At 34.1% G+C, this 14459-nt stretch overlaps 2 protein-coding genes across 2 annotated transcripts; both read right to left on the minus strand.

Moving 5' to 3' along the window:
- Positions 1–3575: 3575 nt before the first annotated feature.
- LOC18043637 (monocopper oxidase-like protein SKU5) lies at positions 3576–7843 on the minus strand. The gene is made up of 10 exons (XM_006436467.2): positions 7703–7843; positions 7513–7622; positions 7127–7397; positions 6898–7027; positions 6342–6702; positions 5289–5657; positions 4757–4835; positions 4469–4646; positions 3760–3853; positions 3576–3627 (listed from the first exon to the last, which is right to left on the minus strand). The coding sequence occupies exons 1-10, from the start codon at positions 7841–7843 to the stop codon at positions 3576–3578; spliced, it is 1785 nt and encodes a 594-aa protein (XP_006436530.2).
- Positions 7844–9244: 1401 nt separating this feature from the next.
- LOC18043638 (monocopper oxidase-like protein SKU5) lies at positions 9245–11714 on the minus strand. The gene is made up of 8 exons (XM_006436468.2): positions 11568–11714; positions 11368–11477; positions 11002–11272; positions 10784–10913; positions 10260–10620; positions 9771–10139; positions 9389–9645; positions 9245–9297 (listed from the first exon to the last, which is right to left on the minus strand). Exons 1-8 carry the CDS (start codon positions 11712–11714, stop codon positions 9245–9247), a joined length of 1698 nt encoding a protein of 565 aa, XP_006436531.2.
- Between the last annotated feature and the right edge of the window lie 2745 nt (positions 11715–14459).

The following is a 14459-nucleotide window of genomic DNA, read 5'->3' on the forward strand; positions in this document are numbered from 1 at the left end:
TCAAGTATGACCTTATTCCAATCGAGATTAACTCAACCTGGGAAACTCAATCTAAAACCGTGTATTGTCTTAATTCATTCCACTAAGTTAGACATTTTTTAGACTCTTTCTTATATTGTATTTACTAAATGGATGGTCAACCGAAATAGGGATTTGCAATAAGTAAAATCAAGACAAAATGCTACAACATATTTTGAGCAACACACATATATCAGTCAAATAACCGTTAAGTTTGTTTAACATTCAACCACAACAAAGTTTAGTTAAATGCAATAAAACAGTAATAATAATTTTTTAGCCATCAAATAAATTCCCATAAAGAAATGAAAATAAGAAAATAAGATGAGGAATTGAGTTCTGCTCAGTCTTTGTAACCTCTCGTTTTTCTCCTTGAATCCTCTGTCGCAGCACTCAAATCCCTCTTATTCTCTGTTTTCTTTTTGTTTTTCTCTCTCTTTTTTTTTTGCGTAACCTCTCTCTCTCTCTCTCTCTCTCTCTCTCATGTGTGCTTATTTTATATCCTACAACTAGGGCAACTAAAAGCGTATGACCGCGTGTTTTCTATTTTTGAAAACCTTGGATCACAATCTTTCAATTAACACGCGTGTAAGTTTTTTCTAAAATTGCTACAGGATAATTGCAGTAATGACTACAACATCTTCTCTGTTTCAGACTTGTTTTATTTCTTGTACAGCCAAGTTCTTTTGTCATCTCTGCAAGTATGTTGCTGCAGCTTTCCATCCATGAAACTTGAGCTTTTTGGGCACATAATCAGAGCACATAGGATTCTAAAACACAACCAATTTATTAAAATTAAACTTAAACAACTGCCCGCGCAAAATGTAACAAAAAGTGCAATTAAACACATCATTTACTTTCTAAATAATATTAGTTTAAGTCTAAAAATATCATGATAACTCTCATTTCATAGAGTTATCACATACATCTACAACATCAATGGAGCAAAATGTCAAACTTTGTGCTAAAGAAGGAAATTTATTACCAGATCCATTAGTTTACCGTTGTCTTATAAGTCGTTTGCTTTATTTAACTATTACACGACCAAACATCCTTTTTTATGTTAATCTTTTAAGTTAATTTATGCAGGCACCAGAACAACTTCACTTTGAAGCCTGCTTACGTGTTTTACGTTATTTAAAAGGAAGTCCCGGAAAAGGCATTTTGATGGCATCTTCAAGTCCCCTCCAGTTGATTGCCTATGCAGACTTTGATTCGGCAAGGTGTCTTGATATTTGTCGATTTACAAGTGGCTTGTGCACTTTTCTTGGATCTACTCCTATCTCTTAGGAAACCAAGAAACAAAGTGTTTTCTCCCTTTTTATAGTTGATGTAGAGTATAGATCTATGGCCCAAGCTAATTGTGAATTAAAATGGTTGCAATTCCTATTCGTAGATTTTGGTCTCAATTTTTCTTTCACCAGCTCTTTTATACTGTGATAATAAAGCAACACTTCATATTGTAGCAAATCCTGTTTTTCATGAGCGGACCAAGCATATTGAATTAAATTATCATTTTATCTGTGAAAAAATTCAAGTTGGGTTAATCAAAATTGCTCATGTGTCCACCGTCAAACCATTGCTGACATTTTCACTAAGCCTCTAGCTTCTCAACAATTTGACTGTCTTCTTAGCAAGTTGGACATGATAGATATCTATGCTCCAACTTGAGAGGGAGTATTGGCAGACAAGCATAATAATTATAGAGCACATGTAAAAATGACATGCAATGATGACTTTTTGAATGCAATAGAAATAATGATAACTGCCACCAACCCTACCATACAAATACTACCCTCTTTCATTTATTTTCCTTTAACTTTTTCTTTGTAATTGTTATGATAGCTTGTGTATTTATATCATTGTAGAATAGACGGTGATATATGAATAAAAATTATGTTCTTGCCTTTGGTCTTTTTATAAGAATCGAAGGAGGGGCATTCTCAATTTGCAAGATGTTTACCAATTGATAAGGCTAGTTAAAGAGATATGCTGTATTTGTTTAATCAGAAAGTGAAGAGAAAATAGCAAAGTACAGAGAGAAAAAGAAATAGAAAGCTAAATTCATTTTATTAAGCTACAAAATGAACTGAGATTATAGGGGTATATATATGAATGTCTAGAAACTTCTACAAGCAATATAACATGCCCGTAAACTCAGCTGCTCTTAACCACTTTATGGAGGAAAATAACAAATTCTTAAGTGAATCAAAAGTTTGTGGCAGCTGACAGAGCACATTGCTTAACAGCCAATTGGCTTCAGCAATTGAATCAATATTTATTCTTAACAGGCATCCCCCATTGATAAAGTAATCATATGATAAAGATGATAGTAATACAAGAGAAACCCCAGATAACGATAAAGATGATAGTAATCCAAGAGAACCCCCAGATGGTGGACAGGGATATGAAGATATGATGTTGATTGTATCATTGGCCATGATGCTATTCACTTCCTCAGTTTTTAGTGCAAAGGATGCAAAAACGAATTGAAGTCATTCAAGTAATTTTTTTTTTTAATTTCTTTCTCTTTCCGCTATTTTTATTTTATTCTTTAAAAGATGGTATAAGATAAACATATTGGGTTTTGCCAACCGTAAACTTTTATAATGAATAAATACACATATATTATTGGAATAGATACAACAAATAAAATTATATAAAATTATAAACATTTCAAACACTACACAAAGTTATATTGTAATGTTATTATGTCATCATCATTTGATTAATATCGCATGATAACTAATTTGACTTAAAGTTTTATAATAAATATCAAACAAAAAATAAAAAATAAAAAATAACTAATACATATTTTAGAAATTATTTTAAAATTATTAATCTATTAGAACATATTAACTTAAAATTCTATAATAAATCAATAGTGCTAGAGATACGAACATTTGGATTCAATTTATATCTCAACCATATATGTCATCTATTAGAATGAATATACTAAACAAAAAAAAACACATATATACATTTTGCGAAATTTATGAATATTTAACAAAATTATTTTAATACTATTAATATGTAAGAAAAATTTTATTAACATTAAACCAATCTCACAATCAAAGGTGTAATTGTCAAAAATAGAATTGTTATCCACTGATGAAACCAATGAATTCTAAATTTATATTTGAGCATAAATTGGGATCGCAGGGCAGAATTACGAATAAATGAAGAGACAATGAAGAAAGCCAACTCTACACAAACAGTAAATCTGAAAGTACAAATTTTCTTTGGCATTTACGTAATCTATACGATGCCCATCAAATTAATGATAATACAACATTAATTAGAGAAGCGTACAAGTTCCTTCTAAAATTAACGAATAGCCCGTTTGGGAGTGTGGTGAGGTAACTGGACTGCCAAAGCCCAGCTACTAAGATGTTTGGTAACATTTGTAGTTGGACTTTGGCAGCTTAACAAATTTTTTTTCTCAACTTCTATTCCACAGCTATAACTTTTACTCCACAACAGGTGCAGTTGAAAAGTTACAGTACCTCACTTCCAAACACACCCGAAAGCAACAAATGAATATGCTGATCCACCTATTATTGACCAATAAATAGCGCCGTTGCAATGTAGATAGTAAGAATCTTAAACCTATACAATTAAAAAGGAGAGATTAATCAAAATTTAACAAAATGGAGGAAAATAGTTTACATTAAAATCTTGAAAATTAAAAATAGAAAAGAAAAAATTATCAAACAGCGTTATAAACTCATAATTAATTACCATGCCACTTGTTGAGATGTTGCACTACCCTTGGAGGGGTCTTTGGGTGAAGGAGCTGAAGGTGTTGGGGGTGCCGGAGGAGGTTCGAAGTTCCCTGTAAACAAACACGATGGGAGCACATATTATTTGTGAACGAACAAGTTTTTTACACTTTTTTAAGAATTTGAATTCTAGTGGCCAGTTAAAGATAAAAACTATTTAAAAACTACTCAGGCTAATCTCTTAATACAGATTTCTACGTTTAAAAGTCTACACATTTTAAAATGTCCCAAATTGATTTTTAGCGTACTACATTTTCTAGGGATTTAGGGATTTGTCCTCTAGTAATCAACTAAAGAAAAAATTGCCTAAACTAGTCAAATTAAGCCCCTATAGAGAATTCTACACACAAAAGTCTGTGTATTTTAAAATGCCCCAAATTAATTTTTAGTCTGCTACATTTTCTAGATATTTGAACTCTGGCAGCCATCTAAAGAAAAAAAAATTGCTTAAAAACTACTCAAATTATGCCCCCTAATAGAGATTTCTACACACAAAAGTCTACAAGTTTTAAATGTCCCAAATTGAGTTTTAGCCTGCGTTTTCTAGGGATTTGAATTCTAGTGACCAGCTAAAGAAAAATTATTTTAAAACTACTCGGACTAAGCCTTATAGAGATTTCTACGAATGAACAAATAAAATTATATGAATTAAAGGGCAGGGAACAGACCACACAGGAGAAGATTTTCTGGCGGCGGCCGCTCCTTGTTGGGATTGGGATCGGCATCGTAAACTCTAACGTAGAGTTCTTGACCCAAGTGCCAATTTTTCAGGAGCTGTGATCTCAAATTCCACATTCCTGGATTATCAAGATATGCATATACTGCTGTCCATGCTCCAGGATAAATCTATATAACAATATTTAATATAAACAATTTTGGCATGTGTATAATTTTAATTGACTAGTGTAAGTGAAGTATTTATGCTCTAGATTAACAGAGAGCGAAGAGCGAGTCACCTGAACAGTGGAACGAACAACGGGATCATAAAGATTGTATCTAGAACGTAGTTGAGGATTCCAGTCGCCGATACCATATCTGGAAATCAGATGAAAAAAATTCAGAATGCGTGTGAGTGTGAAAGAAGCCAGTGTGATAAATATTTATAAAGATGAATACAATTTCGGAAAAAAATTATAATAGGTGCTCTAAGAGTACAGATTTAGATTCAGTGATGAGTTGACTTTTTGTTAATTTTTTAAAACATACAATTAGAAGTTATTAGATAAGAATATAGAACTAATTAAGCGAAAAATTTCAGTGTGGGTCAGCTCAATATTACATGTAAATCCGTAAAAATATAGCATTGGGTTGAGGAATTCAACTCCTCAGTAAACTTCGGATTAGAAAGTGTCTATACTGTATAATAATTATAACCGCAAAGTTTTTCTTATACTTCAAAATTTGTTTTACTAAATTTTCTAAGATGTGGAATAAGTTTTTTTTTTCTTTTCTCTATTAATGTCAATTTTGTTTTGTTAATACACTTACCCGACAGTATAAAATCCAAAACCATCCAAGTGCCAGGAATCAATAACTTCCAGTTCGTTCTTGAGCACAATTTCAATCCACCCTCTATGGATTCCCGTAGCAACAAATACACCGCGTATTGCATCAATATTCGAGGCATTAACGGGGAATTTATCGAGTTCGTAAACACCAGAACCATTGGCAAACTGATCAGCAAGCTTCAATGGAGTCTCTGGTGTGAGATAAGAGACATTGTTGACTGTGTACAGAGGTGCCCCATCAATTCCAGCTAATGAGCCTTGGAGGATGAAGGTCTGTGATAGTGTCACATTTGTTACATTGAACGTTCCTTGTGGATTGGGCCTTGCCGCACCTGTTGTCAAATTCCACCTTCATAAACAAATGAAAAATGATGAGAATATGATTGAAAGTTAGACACTAGATGGATCAGGATTCTATCTCCTAATTGATGGTTCTAGGTGAAATTATCAAGAAAATTTAATAAATCACAACTGTATATATAAATTTGTCAATATACAATTCAAAACATTTTCAAAAATGAATGATAATGATAACTCAAATCAATAGAGGATCTCAATCCATTTTGAATGCTATTAAAAGTAATATTTAAATATTTGTATATCCATATAAAAAGTTTTTTTTTTTAATTGAGTTCAATAGAGTCATATAAAAAATTTGTATTTCTGACACTATATTTACGTAGTGGATATATATAATAACTATCCCAAAATTTCTAACTGATTGCCAACCAAAGATTTATTGATGTGTTACAACATTAAAATATTGACGATTGAATAATAAAATCAATTAACAACTAAAATATGTCCTTAGGGGCAATTTTTTTTTAACTAATTATTCAAATTCGAATCCTTAGGCGACAAGGATTAAAAATTGATTTTGGACTTCGGACGCATCACTTTGGATCTTAAGTATGTAAATGTAGCATTAATTTCCGAAAAGTACGTCAGGATATTTCTAGTGTTTCTATGATAAGAGTTAACGAAGCAACCTCTAGAAAAGCATGAATGAATATCAACCGTTCGATTAAATTACCTAATGTCCTTGGCTTGATCGATGGACAATTGCAGATTAAACGGATCGAGCCCTTTTGGAGGAATCCCAATGGGTGGAGTGGTAGAGTTATCATAGTGTAGCACCGCAACACCGTAAATACTACTATTTGCATCAGCATGGGACAGTTTTGGACTTGCCACAATATAATAATCAGCTGGGTTCTTGTCTGCTGTGACGAGCACAGAGTAAGACTGCCCAACGTGCACGTCTAATGAATCCAACTTTATCTTATTGGTGTATGATCCTTCTGTTTCAACCAACACCATCCGATGGTTCTGAATCCTGAAATTGAAACTCCATGCTGTCCCCACATTTGATATCCTGAATCGATACGTTTTTCCTACATATATGAAAAGGCATGATCAGAATTTTGGTTTAACTGGACAAAAATAATAAATCCTGTAAAATTATGAGTGCCAAAATGTCAATTTTGTATAATTAAGTAAATTTCCACGTAGAGTTGGGCCAAGGGCTTCACGTCTCAGGCCACATCACAGTTTCGCCGCTACACGTATTTCTTTTCATCTATGCTTACCTTTTGTAACAGTGAAAGACTCGTGCTCTGTTGTGTTGGGATTCATTAACGAAACTTTTCCATTCATTAGCATCCAATCAGGGGGAATGAAGTAAGCCCATTGCATTTTTTTCATCTTTGACCTAATTTCCTGTCACAATTGGAGACCATAATCAAAATGAGAAAGCATTATTATCAGTTTGTGCAAAGAGTTTGTACCACTAGTACTATTAATTTTTTTTTCTTTTACCTTGTAGCTTTCCTGGTACCAATCACCAATGAGAAGATCAAACTCTGCCTCAGGTTTTGGGAAAGGTACATTGATCGCAATGCGATTGTTAATCCGAATTGGACCAAACCCACCTCCAGCTTTTTGAAAGTTGATTGAAGGGAAGTAAAAAAAGCTACCAATTTGATCCTTGGTTTGAAACACATAAGTCCAATTGGTTCCGGGTTGAATTGGACAGTTTGTGCCTGAAACTCCATCTTGCCATGAGTTTAATCTCTGTTGTATTCCGTTCCTGCAAACATTGAAGCCAATCGCAAATGCAGATTTCAGGACCCGATAATCAATCATGTAATTTTAACAATAATTCGGACGTCTATACTAGAGGATGAATTTGAATTATATAATACCATGTAAAGAGTAGAGGCTCATCCATTTTGTTGAACACATTGACATGAATCATATCGTCGGTTGAACAGTTGATAAGAGGGCCTGGAAACATTCCATTGATAGTAATAACCTATCCAAAGAAACAAACAAAACTTACATTATTTTTTGGAGAAACAACACCACAATCTAGTAAATTTATCATACGGTTACCGGTTGATCTGCAAAAACTGGTCTGATACTCGTGTCAATCGCGACATGCCATTCCAGGAAAATGTCCTCAGCATTAGCTATTGCCCTCAGCATCCCCAGGATGTATGCAAATTTGATTACACTGACTCCGGAAAACGCCATTGCATAGGTTTCTTTGCCGGGCGTGCTTATTAATTTAATTTTCAGAACAAGCAGGAAGAAGTAGATAGGGTAATAAATTGAATATGGGAATTGTATGAAATTAACGGGTTTTGTTGAAATAAGTATTGAATGCAATTTTGTAATGTGTGTGCTTTCTATTCTCTAGGAGGCATTGGTTTCTCAGGAAGTTAATTAATCGCACCAGCATCTTCCAGCTAATCAGAAGTTACTGATGCCATTATCTACGATACTAACAAAGATCCAGCAGGCCTTTTTGCATAATTAATCTTTGAACATAGTAAATTAAAGTGACAATTATTGTTTGATTTCAGTTTTAAATAATTAATATGCTGGAGATATATTGCTTTCATGGTGTTTGGCATTGAGCTGGGCCGGATTGCCTGATTGGCAATCCTACTGAAATTTCCTCAATGTTATCGCAATCGTAGAGGTTAAAACAATCACAAATTTTGATTTTATAATTACTTTTGAATTAGAATTCTATCATAATCTGAGTTGTTGCTTTTAAAAATGTTGTGATGACATGTACGTATTAGTAGTAGTATATAGTTATGATATAATTACTATTATATTTCTTCTATTAACCATCAATCATTCATGTAAATTATTATTATTATGGAAGAGAGATTTGTCTAAGTTGAATTTTACTTTTTATCAGATCTGTTAAGTGTTATATTTGTTTGTCTTAGAACTTATGTCATCTAGAAAGAAAAAGTAGAAAACTTTGACTCATCTATTATTTGATTAAAAAGAAATTAAATATTTGAGAGTAGAAAACTTTGTTCTTTTGCAGTAAGTAACAAGTCTTTGTTCAATTAATGAATATTTTGAGAGTACCGGCGAGGTTATGCAACATGATTACCAAATCTCTAACGGATTACATTAGCTTGCAATTCCCGATACCATTAATTGCAAGCCAATGATCCTTTGAAATTTAGTGAGCAAAAATATTAATTTTTCTGCTACTTGATTCCGAAAAAAAAAATCATTAATTTTTATTTTCGTTACTTTAGCCTGCAACTGACGGTACCACGGCATACTATATCATACATCATTATGATAATAACGTACGCAAAACTAAATTATTTTAGTAAAGAAAGTGAATGAAAAGATGTTAATTAAGGAAATCATCTTCCACTCTCATCCAAATCATCATGAGAATAAATTATTAGGCAAAAATAGCTCAGTTGATGACTACATAAATAATGCCAATAACCATCTATAGATGAATTATCTAAATTTTCTTTAAAATAATTTCTCAATTTCGATCAAATTCTTTATTTGCCCCCATTGGATAGCTATAAAATACAAAATATGAGGTTAAGCTCTTTTAGTAAGTAAAATTTTCCCCCAACTGATTCAAAAGTCTAGCTCTGCTAGTTATGGAGCTGGTGCTGGTGCGCTAACAGTTCTATTAGAACCATCAAAAATTCCTGCAAACAGGCAGTAAAATTTCATTTCAGAGACAAGGAAAACATAATTATGACAACAAAACCAATTTTAAATGTAGAAACTTGCACTGACCACATAGTAACAGATTTTCAGGGGGCGGCCGCTCCTTGGCAGGATTAGGATCAGAATTGTGAACTCTGATGTAGAGTTCTTGGCCTAAAAACCAATTTTGCAGGAGCTGCGATCTCAAATTCCACATTCCAGGATTGTCGAGAAATGCATAAACTGCAGTCCATCCTCCAGGATAGACTTGCACCGTGGAGCGGACAACAGGATCAAAAAGATTGTATGTGCTGCGTGATTCTGGTGCCCACTCTCCAATGCCAAACCTGATAAAAGAATTAAAAGTATGAGAAATTTAGCAAAAAACTTGAAAACCGCATTCTTAAATTTGTAACAATAAAAATGATGGGTGGCAGTGGCGACCCCGGTTGATGATGGATAAGAAAATTACCCAACAACATGGAAACCAAAACCATCCAAATGCCAAGAATCAATCACATCCAAATTGTTGTTAAAAACAAGTTCTATCCAGCCTTTGTGATTCCCAGTAACAACGGAAACTCCACGTGTAGCTTCATCGTTGACAGAATTCGTGGGGAACCAGTCAAGTTGGTAGACGCCTGAACCATTGACAAAGTAATCTGCAAGCTTCAATGGAGTTTCTAAAGTAAGATAAGAGACATTGTTAATGACATAACGCGGCCAGCCACTAATCTCAGCTTTTGAGCCTTGGAGAATGAAGGTTTGTGATAATGTCACATTTGATACATTAAAAGTTCCTTGCGGGTTAGGCCTTGCTGCTCCTGCTGTCAAGTTCCATCTGATTATGAAGCAATGGAGAAGTCAGAGTTGAAGTAACAGTTAATGCAAATGGTAACAATGGGAATCACTTTGTTTGATGTGAAAGTTCTTTAAGAAGTACATGAAAACTTCATTTTACCTCACAGACTTGGCTTGATTCATTGAAAAGTCTAGATCAAATGGATCAGGACCAATTGGAAGAGGGCCAGTAACTTGAGATTTGGAATTCGAATAGTGAAGCACTCCTAGACCAACAAGATTGCTAGAATCATTTGTGCTGATCAATTTAGGACTTGCAACTATGTAATAATCGGCTTCATTTTGATCTGCTGTGACTAGAACAGAGTAGGACTGGCCAACGTGCACATCGAGAGAACGCAATGTGATCTGGTTGGTGTAAGACCCTTCTGTTTCAACCAACACCATCTTATGATTCTGAATCCTGAAGTTGAAACTAAATACACTCCCCACATTTGATATCCTGAACCTATAAGTCATCCCTGCATAACACAAAAGCAGAACTCATTGTGTGTGTGTTCATAGAGCTCACATGAGTCATATGCACCAATGGCCTAATGGATCAAATTTAAAAAATATACAAAAATAAAAATGAAAAACAAATCAATAATAGAAAAAATTTTCTCATTTTCATTTTCTGTTTACCTTTTGTAACCGTGAAGGACTCAGGCTCTCTTGTCATTTGGTATCCGAAAGGACCTTTTCCATTCATCAGAATAACATCAGGAATAGCATTGTAAGCCGTAAGTGAAGTGTTCGCCATTGATCTTGTTTTCTGTAATAGTTTGCATTAAAAAAGAAAGTAATAATTGTTAGCTCCAAAGAAATTAAAAGCAAATTGATAAAATTTTCAAGTTTTTCACCTTGTAGTCATCATAAAACCAGTCACCAATGAGAAGATCAAATTCAGCTTCTGGTTTGGGGAAGGGGACAGAAATGACTATGCGATTATTGACTCGAATTGGCCCAAATCCTCCACCAGCTTTTTGGAAATTAATGGAGGGGAAGTAGAAAAAGCTGCCAATTTGATCCTTGACTTGAAAAACATAAGTCCAGTTCTTACGGGGTAGAATTGGGCAGTTGGTGCCCGAAACTCCATCTTGCCATGAGTTTAGCCTTTGCTGTATGCCATTCCTGCGCAAGACAGAACCGTTTTCCACCTAGATAAGTAACCGAGAGAACATTTGGATGAAGATAAAAATGCAGATCAAATAATCCTATGTGCATACCATGTGAAGAGTAGAGGCTCATCCAGATTGTTAAAAACATTTACGTGGACAAAATCATTGGTTGTTGAATTGATAAGGGGTCCAGGGAACATCCCATTGATGGTAATGACCTGGAGAAACAGACATCATAGAGTCAATTTAAGTGAGGAGCCAGAAACTAGCAAAATTTGGAAAAGAAAATTATGTGATGTGCTGCATACAGGCTGATCAACTGACAAAGGTTTGATAGTGGTGTCAGCGGCCACATCCCATTCCAGAAAGATGTCGATGCCATTAGCACCAGCGATGAAGATTGCAAGCAATGCTGCACATGGGATTAGCAAACTATGCTTGCCGGCAAAGGCCATTGAAAATTGTGAAGTACAATGTGTTATTACACTTTCCTTTTAGCTTAATAAATGCATAGTTAAAAAGGGTCAATATAACTTACTGAGCAGCCTAGAAGAATGATGCCAGCCGGCAGAATTCTGCAAAATATTATCCAATTGTATCTCTCACAGCCTTGTTTTCTTCAGCCTGGATGAGAAATTTGATTCTTAGCCTAATACATATCAGCTGTTAATTTTCTTGTTTTTGACATATGTCATGATGTAAATTATCTGATTGGGCTGCTAAAACTATTGTTTAATGCATCCATGAGGCCATACCTCTTTGTTGCTTCTTGTAAGCAACAATGCTACTTTCACAGTAAATAAGTTACAAAATTATGACAAAGGCATTAAAAAAAGAAAAATAACTTATCTTTTATTTAGACATTTTAGTTTTTCACACATTTTCTTAAAATTTTGTAATTCAATTTTTTCTCACTTCGACAAAAAAATGTCTCACAAAGTGGTTTTGTTTTTATCCGAGGAGCCAAAAGAAACTATATTCTAAGCAAATAATTGCCCATTTACCAAAAACTTCAATATGTCAAAATAAACTCAGACCTTAGAAAGACGACATGTCATTTTGTTCTTTTAAAAAAAAACTCGTCATGTTATATTATTATAGGCGACATTGAGGACCATCGATCACAGCAACTTATGTAAAGCTCGTGCGGGGCACATGAACAACCACAAACTAAATAAAAGAACGACATCCTTCTGATGTCGTTTTGTTGGTTGGTTAATTTTTTCGAGAAATGCCTGACTACTGATCAACAAGCAGTGTTCTTACAGCTCATTTGAGAGCGCTTAGCGAGTTTTAGAGAGAGAAATTGGTTTCCATTTGTTCTCTGTAATGCCCTTGAAATTCTTGTCATCTTGTTCTTTCTTTTAGTGAAATCATTTGACTCTGTTTCTTAGTGGATGTAGGCGCCTCTGATATGCTAAACTACTTACACCCTTTTGTTCTTTTTCGATCTAATTTTTTTTTTTTTTAGCTTTCTCTTCATCCAATTTCTTTGTTTGTTCATCTCGATTGTTTCTAGGGTCAGTACTATCAAAGGCTTGGCAAAATTCGGGTGTGGTCCGGGTTTTGGTGTTGCCCGGGATCAGACCGGATGAGTGAAACTCAAGACCGGACTCGGGTTAAAACCCGATTTTTTCGGGTGCGGTCCGGGCTCAAGTCTGGCACCCCCCGAGCCCTGGTTTTTTATCCGGGTTTCTAAGCCCACATGTGATAAATTCAATTTTTCTTCAAATTTTTCTTTCATTTCTTTAACAATGCAAATTTTAAAAAAAGAAAATAGTCAAATAAACTCATTCAATCTCAAACTTTAAAAAAGAAAATAGTCAAATACAAATATATAACATACTAACAATGCAAATTGTACACAAATAATAAATAAAAATTGTTTTAATCCACTTCTAATGCCTAAATTCATCCAATTTTTAACCTAAACTCATTCAATCTATTTAAAAAAATAAATAAATTCAACAACACAATAGTCACACAATAAATCTAAATAACATCCAACATATCGTAAATTTATAATTATATATTTATAATATATAATAGATTTATATTTTCTTTTTTTTAATTTATTAAGAAACCAGGTCCGGGTTCGGGGTTTTTGGTGTTGAGCCCGGACCCGGGCTCGAAAATGTCTGGGTTTGAGAATTTCAAACCCGGATCCGGTTTTTTTGTGTATGTGGTTCGGGTTTTGTCCGGACTGGATTGCCTGGGTCCGATCCGAGCAGGCTTTTTTGACACCCTTAGTACTATGGTTTTGGGGTGTTTGGTTATTGAGAAAATTAGGGCTTAAAACACAACAATTAAATTTCTTGTGTTCAACTTTATGTAGAAAATAAGAAATAGCCAGTCGAAGGATATCAGACACTAGTTGAGCAAGTGATATTGAGAAAAGATATCTCTGGCTGTTGCAAGTTCCTCACTTCAACATCCGCAAGGTTTTGGAGGCTTACATGTTGCGTTGGCCCTTTTCATATCCACCTCAATTCTGGTGAATTTTCCAGGCCCAACTTTGCTAAACTTGAGAGCAACATGAGATTTTTACTCCTGGTTTCGGTATAACCCTCCGAGTTCAAACACCTCCCGTGCCTTATTGCAAAATCCAATCATCACGACTTGCAAATTTTTCAGCCTTTGAATCAACATTGCATAACCATTGTTTGCTCTTACATTTACAATCTCCAATTTTCTATAGAAACATGCATGGAGGCTGCTTTCTTCTAGGACGGTAGCATATTTCTCCAAAATCAATCTTTTTTTTTTATACAAAATTAATCATTTAATTAAGGATAATGTTGGAGATTTAGTCAATTAATTGTAAATATTTGGGTGTATCTTTTCCTTTATTATTTGATTTAGTCATAACAAGAAAGCACATATTAGGGAGATATTGTAGGATTAGTTTACATAATTTAGAGATTCTTTATTTAGTTTTCTTTTTAATTAGCTTTCTAAGTGTATATATTCTGTCAAAGTTAATGAGAAAGAATGAACAAGAATTATTAATTCATCAGTATTCTTGTTTCATGGTATCAGAGCTAGGTTACTAGTCAGTTTTTTTTTTTTTTCTAGAGAACTGCTAAATATGACCTTAGAGGTGTCTTCCACTACAGCAAATCAAGCATCTGCAGGATCCATAACCGGATCCTCATCTACACCGTCTTTTGACAGCCACTATTTGCAAATTACACAGCACA

This window comes from Citrus clementina, unplaced genomic scaffold (genome assembly GCF_000493195.1).
Source record: "Citrus clementina cultivar Clemenules unplaced genomic scaffold, Citrus_clementina_v1.0 scaffold_4, whole genome shotgun sequence".
Classification (NCBI taxonomy): Eukaryota; Viridiplantae; Streptophyta; class Magnoliopsida; order Sapindales; family Rutaceae; genus Citrus; species Citrus x clementina.

Bases quoted from the DNA above. Each gene is read 5' to 3' on its own strand.
- LOC18043637 (XM_006436467.2), bottom strand. From the start codon at position 7,843: ATGGCGTTTTCCGGAGTCAGTGTAATCAAATTTGCATACATCCTGGGG. The intron at 7,028-7,126 runs GTAAAAGAAAAA...CAATTGTGACAG, and splicing joins GGTACCAGGAAAGCTACAAG to GAAATTAGGTCAAAGATGAA. The intron at 5,658-6,341 runs GTAATTTAATCG...TTGTTTATGAAG, and splicing joins GATCAAGCCAAGGACATTAG to GTGGAATTTGACAACAGGTG.
- LOC18043638 (XM_006436468.2), bottom strand. From the start codon at position 11,714: ATGGCCTTTGCCGGCAAGCATAGTTTGCTAATCCCATGTGCAGCATTG. The intron at 10,621-10,783 runs GTAAACAGAAAA...TGTGTTATGCAG, and splicing joins GTCCTTCACGGTTACAAAAG to GGATGACTTATAGGTTCAGG. The intron at 9,298-9,388 runs GTCAGTGCAAGT...GCCTGTTTGCAG, and splicing joins TGAAAATCTGTTACTATGTG to GAATTTTTGATGGTTCTAAT.